General features: G+C 39.5%; 1 protein-coding gene across 1 annotated transcript in view; it reads right to left on the reverse strand.

The window, feature by feature from the left end:
- TMC1 (transmembrane channel like 1) overlaps positions 1-12,185 on the reverse strand; it is a gene marked incomplete at its 5' end in the record, with an annotated part of 60,142 nt that overhangs the window by 19,276 nt on the left and 28,681 nt on the right. Inside the window, 3 exons of the mRNA XM_048851800.2 lie at positions 3,332-3,526; positions 5,677-5,821; positions 9,395-9,537. Coding sequence (XP_048707757.2) covers positions 3,332-3,526; positions 5,677-5,821; positions 9,395-9,537 — 483 coding nt within the window. The remainder of the gene's footprint in view (positions 1-3,331; positions 3,527-5,676; positions 5,822-9,394; positions 9,538-12,185) is intronic.

Consider the following 12,185-nt stretch of genomic DNA (forward strand, 5'->3'; position numbering starts at 1 on the left):
TATTTTAAATACTTTTATCATGTCCCCATTTATTAACCTCTTTTCTAAGGTAAAATATCCCATTCTTTTCAATCTCTTTGCATGTCCGTGTTTTTCCATGCCCCTAGTCATTCTTGTTTCCTGTCTCTGAACCCCGTCTTGTTCTGCAATATCCTTCTAGCTAATTACAACCATCAATGAAAAACAGCCATTTGTGGGATGGAAGGTGTAAGTCATAAAACAATACACATGACTATTTAAGTCAGAAAGTGAAGAATATGGTGTGCAATTAAAAATGCAAAAAGAGATTTAGGTAGGCAGAATGTAATTGTTCACCAAAAATTTTTCTTTAAAAAAGCCCTCTCTAGCTGTCTGGAAAATGCCAACCTTTTCAAGTAAATGTCTTTGAATTTTTTTTCACTTTTTTAATTGAAATTCATAATTTCATTGAAAACTTTCTTCAAAAACTCAAATTCAGTTACATCTAATATACTTGTCTGGAGAGAGCAGTGCTTCACCCTGCACATTTGCTCTGCTTCAGGGTCAGACACTGGGGCAGATTCTCCCATATTGTTCACACCAATATTACATTGGGGTAACTGCAGTAGTTTAAGTGGAATTACACTGGCATAACAAGAATGTAATGTAATGGGAAATCAGGTGCTCCATTCCTAGAGGTGCATGTGCACTAGTGAATTAACCCTGATACCCACCCTATCCAATATTCAGCTTCTCCATAACTGCTGGATTTTTGCCAATCACTAAAAATCTGCAAGGAGCAGGAAGTGACCTAGAAAAGTAATGTCCACCTATAGAGCTGGGAGTAAAGGTACATATGGAACAATAATCACCAGGTACCCACTAACTAATGTGCAAACTGTACCTCCAAACACATCCTTTCCCCTCGCTGAGAAGTCAACTATTCTGGAGAGCAACCCTTTCCAGGGCACTCTGAGGGCTAGAAAATAACAGCTGCACAAGCAGCTCTGATTTTCCCGCTGCTAAGTGAGGTTATGAATCTTGTAAGTAGTGCTGTGACTGCGGTGAAGTCTAAACACAAGCCCCCAGCATCGTAAATCATGCCAGCAATGAATATTGAATGCTGATCGCTTGCTGTTTAAATTATAAGTTTAAGAATAAACTGTTTAGTAAATATAAATCACTCTTTCCATTCTTGCTGAATGCAATAGTAATAGCCTTGTCTAATATTCCCTACTACTGAAGGCAATAATAAAGGTCTATTTTCCACGTAAATATTGTATCAATTTTTTAAAAATTAATTAGGAGGAAGATTTATATTTTATAGTAGCAAAACCTTGAGATGTCTAGAATGAAGACTGAAAGTTGACTTAATGATACCTTAAATATAAATGCAGTGATCTACTCTATCCGCACTGCTGGTAGCTCTTAAATAAGTTGGAAGGTATTTTTTTTTTTGCAAAAATCCATTGTGTTTGAGCTTGCAAGATCTTAAATGTAAAATCTGTTTTTTGCTGCTGGAAAGACTTTTAATATAACAAGACCTCCTTCTCTTTCAAGTGTTATTACTGACTCTGTTTTGGCTGAATCAGTCTGTCTTTCCACATGTTCTTTATGCTTTTATTATATGCCTTTTGTTAAGTAGCTTTATTGCTTAGGTAGTATGGACACTCTGCAAGTACTTAAGATAAAGACAAACCAATAGAAAGAGAGAATTTATGGATGTGAATTTTCTTCCCATTACATATTTTCTACCAAATTATATATTATTATTTTATGTAGGGCTTTGCATCAGTAGATAGCCAAGCATTTAACAACGGAGGTAAGGATTATTATCCCCATTTTACCAATGGGGAAACTGAGGCACAAAGCAGTAAAATAACTTACCCACATCACCCAGCAAGCCATTGACAGGAGTAGATCACAAGTCAACTGAATTTCAGTCCAGTGCACTATCCACTAGGCGACATTGTCTCCCACCACAAATCAATGTCTACTTTTTTTCTTTTCCAAAGAATGGGCTAGATTCTCAGTTGTGCGTAATCCAATTGCTACAGCCCATAAAAGGAGCCAATTGTGATCTCACTACTTCTGAGGACAGTTCTGCACTGGGCCTGGCTTGTGCCAGTGGAGAATAGCAGAAGCACAGTAATACTCGGCCATGCCCTACCCCCACTTTGCTGGGGGCTGCCAGGATGGACGGCATAGTTACTGGTTCTGCCCAGCTGGGGACCCATTGTACCAGGGAAGCTTTGTACCCTTTGGCCTCTCTGTACCACCAGACTGGTGTTAAAAGGTTGGATTGCAAGACAGAATCTGTCTCACCCTTTTTTTACAAGGAAAGTGATGAGTATTGTATATCATTTGTGCCTAATACAGCGTCTTGTTCATCACTCCTTAATCACCCCTTGCTCTGAAAATTCTCCCAATGGAGTCAGTGAGAGGTTTACTGTAATGAGGTACTGAATCTTCTTAATAAATCATAGTTTACAATTCCTTGCTAGGTCAGGTGCTGTTGTGTGAATGTGACCTGTGAGTTAAGCCAGGCAACGTTATATAGAGTAAATGCTATAGAGCACCAATTGATGCTCTTCCCTTTTTGTGGCAGAACAAAATTTTTGCCTCAGCTACCTATAACAAAATATGTTATTTTAATCTCACATATACCAGTGTAAATCAGGAGTAACAGTAAAGACAGTGGAGTTACACCAATATAGAATCAGTGTAAGCAAGAGGGCAATCAGGCCCAAATTTTATTTGGTCTGTACTGTGGGGAAGTGCGCTCCATTTGTTAGACCCAGACTTGTGTGTGTGTGTTTGTGAATGTTACAAATCATGTTTAACCAAAGACTTAATGGAACTCTCCTATGTCCTTGAATTTACTTTCATTTTGCTTGAAACTGTGATTTCTGACTTCTCTTTTTGCTTGTATTTAGCTGCAGAAACCAATAACAAAGGCTTAAAACAGAAATGTTAGTGTTAATATTCAACCCCATCCATCTTTCTGGCTAACCTGCACAATGCCATTAACAGGCTGTATTAATAAAGTAGGTGAGGCCCTGTCACTAGTTGCTTTGAATGTGTACAAGAAATTAGCCAGGTTTAGGCATGGAGGAGTTTATAGTTAGGGCTGGAATTGAAGTGTGGGAGCTCGGTGTGAAAAGCAAAACAAAGCATTTTGAAAAGCGAAACAAAACATGACTGTCTTAATGAATATGGGAAACAGAGAAAAAAAAGGGAAATCCCTTGTTACACATTTACCATCCAAGCCCTAATTAGAAGACTACCAGAAAAAAAAGCACCATGGAGAGCAGAGAGAGAGAGAACTGTGGCTTCAAACCACATCTATTTCATAAAATGTGCTGGGACTAACTTCATTTCTCTCCCACCAGCCATAGTTATCCAGGCCCTCCAGGGCGAACTTCTGGGATCTCCTCACAACAAAATAGATGAGGTAACCACTCCCGGCCAGTGTGCACAGGGCCAGGAAGTTAGCAAGAACTCTCAGGAATCGGGTTAGGTGAATGTTTTCTTCTTTTCGGTTCTCCTGCTCCTCCACAATAGCTTCCTGCACTTATTGGAAACAAAAGTGTAGCTGTAAGTGAGCAGCAAGAAAAGCATCAGGCTCTATATTGTCTGCGCAGCTGCTAAATAACAGTCTTTTTCAATGAGTTGTGATGAATGGACTTTACTCCTGGGCATCAGGTTTCTTAAGAAGGTGACATTGTATCAAAATCTCCATTGGAGCTGTGGGGCATTGCTGGATTTGGCTTGCATGGGTATCATCAGGCTCATTTTCTATGGTTTTGTCCCCATTGAGTTTCATTTTGAGATTCTCTTACACCTGAACTCACGTGCCAAAGCTGTAATTCAAAACAAAGCCAGCACTGACTATGAATTCATAAGGTGCTGTGAGTTTGGAGACCCAGAAGGATAAGTGTATGACCAGTTGTCAGAAATCTTTTTGTTAAGGAACTGGGAAACTTGAAAAATGTGTCTCTCCAGAGACTGCAAGGTTTCATTTTGAGGGTCTGAAATTCAGGGGGACTGAAAAGGGTCTCTGTAAAGGAACCCAAGACTAGACAAAGGCTGGAAGATTTCAGATTTTGAAATGAAACATTTGCACAACATTACTCTGTGTAGAGTGCAGATGAATTTCAGGGCTCTTGATTAACTAACCCTACCCCCATCCCTTCCTAGCTTCATCAGCAGAAAGAGCTCACACTGTCACCAAGATGTTCTTGTGGAGGGAGAGTTTAGTTACAGCTTCTTACTTTACTGTACATAAATGTATCAATCGCCCAGTAGGGCAGCTGGATTATTGCCTTCTAATAACTCTATGTGGCTTTGCTTTCTTTACTCCACTTTTTTCTATTACATAAGGAAAACGAGAGAGCAGAAATTCCTGGGGGAGTTCTGACCCCTTTGAAGTCAATGGCAAAAGTCCTATTGAGCTCAGTGAGGCCAGGAATTCACCCTTTGACTGTTCAGTTCCCAGCCTGTTTATAGAAATGAAGGTAGGATGGTTGCATCATGTGATATCCATCAAGAACTTTACTCTCTCTCTCTCTCTCTCAAGTGATTTTCACTCTTTTCATGCCGGTTCCTGGCTGCCCCCGTGTAGGTGTAGGAGAATGTGAGGCGAGGACACAGGCAGACCTTCACAGCCCTCTAGCCCCTGTGGGAATCTGCACAAAGAGCCACTGTTGCTTGAGCTCCTTGGGCCTTATTCTCCACCCACAGGACCTGAGTAACTTCCAGTGAAATTACTTGCATGGGGGAGAGATGCCCTTTATGCATAAGGTGGAGGGGATTATTAGCACCCTGGACAGTACTCCAGAAAGCACAGAGGGTGTGGCTGGCTGAGTAGTGTGGAATTAGTGGAGCTCTTGTCTCTCCAATTCCTTAACACAGCCCTAGCCTCCTGCACTCTCCACACCAGCAATGGAGGAGAGTGCATGCTGCATCTCCAAAATGAAGTGCATGGTAGAAGCGGTTCCTGAATTCACTCCCCCTAGTGTCCTAAGGTGCCTGCCTCAGCACTCCCCAGGCAGAGTGCCTCCAGCCAATGCGGCTGTTGCACTACCCCTCCCACACCCACGAGCACACCAGAGATTACTGAAGTCCACCAGACAGCCCTAAGTCTAGAGTCCAGTCGGTGAATGTGCTGTACTGCACAGGGAACTGGGCTGTGTTTCCCTGTTCACTTGAAAAGAAAACATTTGTTGTTGTGAGAAAACACAAAGTGACCTTGTTTTTCTTCCTGAGATGAAGGTGTGGTGTCAAACTTCTGAATCAATTTTTTTTTGACATGCCAAATGGGCCCTTGTGGCAATGACATTGCTGTCTAATGGTATCTCTTCAGAGCAGCAAGAGAATATGATGATGTCAGTGCTGCAAAACGTCACCAGCATTTTTCAAACAAAACATTTTTTTTTAAATAAAAGCACCATAGAAACTGGAAGTTAGGAATAGTGAGGAGGAGAAGAAGGGAAACATGTTTTGCACAGGAATCATTTTGCAAGTACATGTACAGCAATCCCACAGCACACAGCCGTTGCTATCAGGACTGCTTCCCTGCAGTCCGAGAAGGAAAGAGCCTGGATACCACAGTTCCACTCTCATGCTGGTTTAACAGTGATATATTTTCACTGACCGCCTGACTTTGGTGTGAAGGGAGAATCAGGTTCCCACTCTCTCTAGTGAGCTATATCTTACCTTAAAGCTCGTTGTGATTGAGGCAAACTTATTATCTGCTGTTTCAGGATTGCCGATCAGGTAATCCCAGCTAGTGAACATTTTCCAGCTGAAATTAAAACTTGTATCATCCCCACCACCTTCCTCATTTGCATTCTTTGCCATTCTGTAAAGGCCAAAAAGATGCACAAAGAACCCGGGGTTAGAAGGAAGCAGCTGGCTCTGTTAAGTGATTTAGATTTTCAAATGTTCCTACTAATGTCATAGAATATCATGCCGTGTCATCCCGAATCCAAGAAATGCACTCCAATCCCATGATGATGAAGAAATGATGGATAGATCATATCCAGTGGAGTCAATTCATTTTCTCACCATAGAATTTCTTATTTGTTTCTTCAATAGCACATCGGAGAAATTCAGTTGGATGAGAAACTCAGCAGGAAACAAAATATCAAGAGGGAGGGATTAAGTTATCTTAAACCGAACCCTATAGAACACACTACAATGCTGCTGATCAGATCCTAGGTGTGACAAAGAGAAAAATAAATTCTAATAACTAGCCAGGAAAAAAATCTGGTTGCACCGAATAAACAAATCACAAATGCTGCTTTCTTTTATACTGCTAGTCTGTGATGTGCGTATAACTGGATTTATAATAGCATCCACCAATATCAAATTGTTTCTTAAGTGGCTTGACTTCACCTTGGACTGCTAACTTCCCTATTTCAAGGTATTATCAGCCTTTTAATGTTGATGGTCAGGTTGCTGTATATTTTATTACTTAATTCAGATCATTAAGCACAAGGAAGGGATACATTACTAGGGAATGATAAATTTAGCCTTGGATACTTTCATTAATTTCATGCTCAGGGAAAACAATTTCTATTTTAAGGTTATGCTGTGGAGCAGAATCATATTATTAATAATAAACAATGTGAACCACAAAACTCCTAAGATGCACAAGAAAGCATATATGCATTAACCCAGGCTAATTGTGTCTGCTATACAGCATTCCTGTTTTCTCATCCGTGGGGACGGAGTTGTCTCTGGCAGCTGAGCTGTTCTGGAGTTGATACCGTGGGTGGGAGTGGTAGAAGATACTAATAGCACAAAGGGCTTCTGAATGGGCCTTGTGAAGCTTCTGCCCTGCTGCTTCTCTGAGACGTTGTGGGAGGATTCATTCTTCCCAGTTCCCAAAAAGAAAGTTGGTGAACAACTCAGTGTATGGGGTGTATGTAGGATGGAAGGATTTGGTCCAACATGCAGTTGGCCAACGTACCATGGGAATTTGGATATTAAAATGCATATTTTGTGTGTGCAATTACTGTTTTGTATCTGTATGCATTATATTACATGTGAGTCCAGGCAGCCAATTTTGAGTCTGTTACCATATATGTATCTGAGGCACAGATTTCTCAGTGTACTGTCTCTGCTAGTCATTTGAAGTTGCATGAAAATAACCTGCTGTGAATACCTCTTCTGACACCTCTTGTCCTCATCATCCCCTTCTCCTTTGGAAATCATCTGGGAAAATACTCTCCAGTATTATGTTCCACAAGCATTTAAAGAATATAAAAACACTGCATGGTCATTATTAAAGCAAGCAGCAACTAGATAGTGGATATATATACCCACTGTTTACCATTACAGAGAAGAAAAAGAGGAATGAGGGAAGGCACAAGAGTCTCCACAAATCCAACAGCTTCCTTGTGTCAATTTCTTGAATCTATCACACCTACCTTTCTGTAATTTGATTCCTGACCATCCAATCCAGATGGAGCCATTCTTGTATGGAGACAGGGGACCCAGAGAGTAACATAGAGCTTCTGGGCCTGGGTGAATGCCCAGACTCCACTAGGATGCCCCAAGAACTGCAAAGAATGCCTATGGATTTCAGAATAGTTGTAGGTATGGGCAGCCATATCTCCTGCCCACTCCTTGGACAGGCAAATCTGGCCCCAACTGCATGATGCACTGGAAACTCCTTAAGAGTTTGAAACTAAAATTATCTTAAATATGTGAATTCTGCAACCTTAAGGCTGTGGATTTTTCCACTTAGTGTTGGGCTGGTGAGTGAAGGAGTTGCTGTTTTGTGCCCTAACTCAAAATGGTTTCTATAAACTTAATAGTCAACTCCTCTTTCTCTCTTGTCTGCCTTCAACCACCAGCAAAAACAACAACCCTAATGACACTAGGTTTTAATTTCTGTGCTTATTGTATTGCAATGAAAAAATGGCCTTAAACAAAAGATTATATAGGGTTACCTAAATGTGGATCAGCACTAGTATCTGTGTCCAGATGGAAATTTAGCACATATGGTATATGCTTCTCCAAGGATATTCCCTTTGTTTTGTCCTCAGAGATTCTGTGTTACAAGGATTCTTTTTTCTGGTTGACAGCCACTCAAATATAATTCCCTGAGAGGATTCAGTGAGAAGAATCTTCTAATCTTCAGGAATATACCATCAAAGAAACATTTTTAAAGGCTGTTCTAGGTCAAAAACTATGCCTGCTGCATCAAAGTGTTTTGTTCTTTCTCCACACACACACACATTATTTTAAACAAAAAGAATGAGGCCATTTTTTTTTGTTTGGGAATGCTGTTTACCTTATCTAAGAAACCATGTATTGTTTGAGTTAATCTAGTGTTTGTGAAAGTGAAAAACAAACAGCCTGATACAGCACATGAAGGATGTGTGTGAGTTTCTACTACCCAGCTGTACTAGGGCGCTGGATAATCCTGACTTGCGATGGTCTGACTTTTCCAATCCTGAGCTTGTTCTAAAGAAATACTTCAGTATGCTTGTTCAGTTATTGATCTTTCTTATGTTAAGGGGTTTTCTAGTGTGATCAAATAGGTACTATGGACCAAATCGCCACTGGCATACCACCAATGGAGTAGCCCCAGTTTATACCAGTAATGAATTTGGCCCTAAAATAAGACAACCAAACTCATTTTCACTCTGGATCTAAGCCAGGATTTAAACCCAGAATTCCAGAGGTGGAAGTGTACTAGTGTTTAGTGCACTAACCTATCTAGCCTCCCTTTCCTTTTGTCCACTTACCCATATTCTTCCTACTCTTTTTAGTATTGTGCTCTAAATATAATTTAATGGAGAAAGCACAACTGGAGACTACTTTGTCTGCCATAGGACACTAATACTTTACCATGACCAATGGTATTAATTCTGCTACACCACTGTGCAAATGTGAACTAACCACTATAGTCATGCTGAGAATCATTTACTGCTCACTGTGACTTATACAGCTGAATTTTTGGTCAGGTGTTTTCCTCTTCTTCCTTTTTTCTTTTAATTTACTTCACACCAGGTATGATCAAAAGAGGAACAACTGCATGGCCTGGATGTTATCTGACATTGTGCTAGATGCAGACTATTATCAAAGGAGGGGTTGACAGCTTTGTTCCTTGCATTATACATTAATTTTACACCTTTAAGGTGCAGAGGAAAAGTGTTATGTTACTTCAGTAAAGATTTTTTTCCCCACCTCTGCCAGACTGAGACATGCTTTCTGGTACAAATAAATAAATACTGGCCTAAGAAATTATAAAATGGCTTTAACATAGTCCAGCATTTCCTTGCAGCTTTGCCCCACCAAAACTGCATCAATCCTGCTATTAAAACTGTTACATTATCATTTCTGATAGTGCATCCTTTGTGAAGAGAATTGCATTTATTTTAATTCATTCTTTACTTCCCTAAAGACAGAAGGAACTTACGTTCGGATGACAACCATGTAGCTATAGGCAATGGTCCCAACTCCCACAAGGAAATAGGAAAGAGGCATCCTGAACTTCAGCCATCCAATTGTTCTCTGGTTGTTGTAATAGCCGTAAAAGAGCACAGAATACTGTGCAAGGCCCTGAAAAGTACATGGCAGGTAACAGCTTAACTAGCCTGTTATATACATACATACACACACCACGTCATGAAACTTCACCAAAAGCAGTGAATACCAAAGAGACATTCATTTTTATGTCTTCATGACATCCTCAGACATCATTATGGTAAACCTGGCAGCTAGGGCCTGACTATTCTGTGAGAATTCAGAACAGCTCTATTTTGGAGCCTTTAAAGAAATCTTTTTCAGATCCTCATGTTGATTGTCAGGTCCATAACCTGTCAGGTATTTTATAGGTTGAACACTTCATCTACAACATAGCAGCTGAAAGCTTTTTCATCCAAGTGGTTTTTTGGTTGGTTCTATGTGTGTTTTAACAGAAAGTGGCTTTTCAACAAAACAGAAAGTTTGGTTACTTATATTCCATGTTCTTAAAACTTCCTCCAGTCAAGTTTGGTATAAAATTCTTCACTTCTGTCCTAAAGTACTGGGTAGTGTTGCTGTGTGCTGGTTAACAGTTGATAAATTTCATTCAGCAGATAGCTGGGTTTCATTGGATACTGAAATGATTCTTGTATCTACAGTTTATAAAAGAAATTATTAGGTTGGTATTGAGAAATTTGCATTTCTTTAAAAAAATCATATGAATGAAGTTTCTATTGGCTTGAATTGTTGTTTTTTCAAAACAATTTAATAGCCAATTGCTGGAGTCTGAAAGTAATCAAGATAGTCGGCTTAGCCTGATCAAAGACCATTTTGGTTCGAATAAGAACTTACCCCTGTAGGAGAGCAGTGTATTTAAACCACTTTGATGAACAGCATAGCACATGCAGAGCAGCAGCGAAGCTCCAAATGGGCCCAATTAACTCAAATCAAACACTAGAGTTCAGCATGCCAAAGTGTAATTTATCAATATACTGCTGATGAATCTGAGATGTGCTGATTATGAACTGACAGTGCTAATGCGAAGTTCTTTCGTCCTCCTAAATTAAAAGGTCCATTTACTTTCCTTCTGTTTAGCTGCTGGTATTTCCTAAAATTAATCCATTCATAGATTATAATGTCTATAGATGAACATCCTTCTGTTTTGTGTAATCACAGACTATGCATTTGATTTATTGGAGCTTTTAAAATGTCTGAAATGAGTCACACACAGTCTTCAGAACCTCATTTGCAATTCTTGTGAACATGAAAATGAAATATTAATATATGGTAACTAAAGGTAATATTCACAGATTTCTTGGTTTTGTAATCGACCTATCCCCTTATTTGTATTGGTATCAGAACATCTGTAGAGATATGCATGCAGGAGAGACAATATTAGGCATCTGATTCTAGGCTAAAGGGAATATTATTATTTATTTGTAGAGCACCAAAAGTGAGAAGAAAAGGAGTACTTGTGGCACCTTAGAGACTAACAAATTTATTTGAGCATAAGCTTTCGTGAGCTACAGCTCAGAAAGCTTATGCTCAAATAAATTTGTTAGTGTCTAAGGTGCCACAAGTACTCCTTTTCTTTTTGCGAATACAGACTAACATGGCTGCTACTCTGAAAAGTGAGAAGGTTTGTCTTTAGTTACTATACTTCTAATAAGAAATGGTGTAATTTCATGTAAGAATTTATGCTGGGCTTGGGTTGTCTAATCTGTAGTTGTACACAGCCTCATACATTTCTGGATGGCTGTTTAGATCACACTACATATTAAAATAGCTTTAAAGTCACCATGCTCTGCTAAGTCAGTGTTGTCGTAGGTGTTTTAAAGCTTTTAGCTGAGCCCTACACTGTGAATAATTGAGAATGTTGTTTCCTGGGCTTTGCCCACTGTATTTAACTGTGCAGCCTGATATATTTTTAGCTGTGAAGCAATAGCCATAAATATAGGGTCTCCCTCTACACCCTTCCCACAGCCTAACACAAGACAGATAAGCATATTCTCTTTAGTTGCATGCATGATTATAATGAGCCTTGAGATTCTGATTGCTGTGGAGTAGGATCTGATCTGTAGATTATATACAAATATAAAACATTCAATTCAAGATTAAAATACAAAAGGCAACAGCAATTTAGCAATTTCTGCAGGATGAAAATAGCCACATTCCCATGGGTGAGCAGGACAGGCACAATTTCCTCCTAGACATGTTTTGCTAGACATTTTAGAGCCCTTTTTATTATTTTTGAAAAATATTATTGGGAAATTACTCAGAATACAAAAAAAATGTTTGCTTAAATGTACACATTAGTTCATCATTTTATTTTGGATCTGAAAAAAATATTTTTGCCTCTAAAATTATCTCCGCTATATAGTCCCCACTCCCATCCTTGTCTGGATAAAGGTTTCATTGTCCCTTGGGAATGTTCTTTGGCCTGATATTTCATTTGTCAAAGTTCTGTCTTCCCCACTACTTCTTGGGGTCCATGTCTTTCACTATCTCTTTCTTTGCTTTTATAGCTAACTGTTTTTCTCTACCTCCCATTTGCTTCTTGTGCTACCTGGTACTCTGCAGTTATCAAGCCTTCATTCTATTTGCTAATCTTTCTCTTTCAGAGAGGCCAGATTCCATTTCTTTCTCAGTTACTAGGAGCTTCCCTTCTCCTGCTGCCATCTCTTTTCTCTCAAGTGTTCTCTCTTTCACCTTCTCCATACAATTGTATAAACATCCCTTCTAGG

Source organism: Caretta caretta, chromosome 5 (assembly GCF_965140235.1).
Source record: "Caretta caretta isolate rCarCar2 chromosome 5, rCarCar1.hap1, whole genome shotgun sequence".
Classification (NCBI taxonomy): Eukaryota; Metazoa; Chordata; order Testudines; family Cheloniidae; genus Caretta; species Caretta caretta.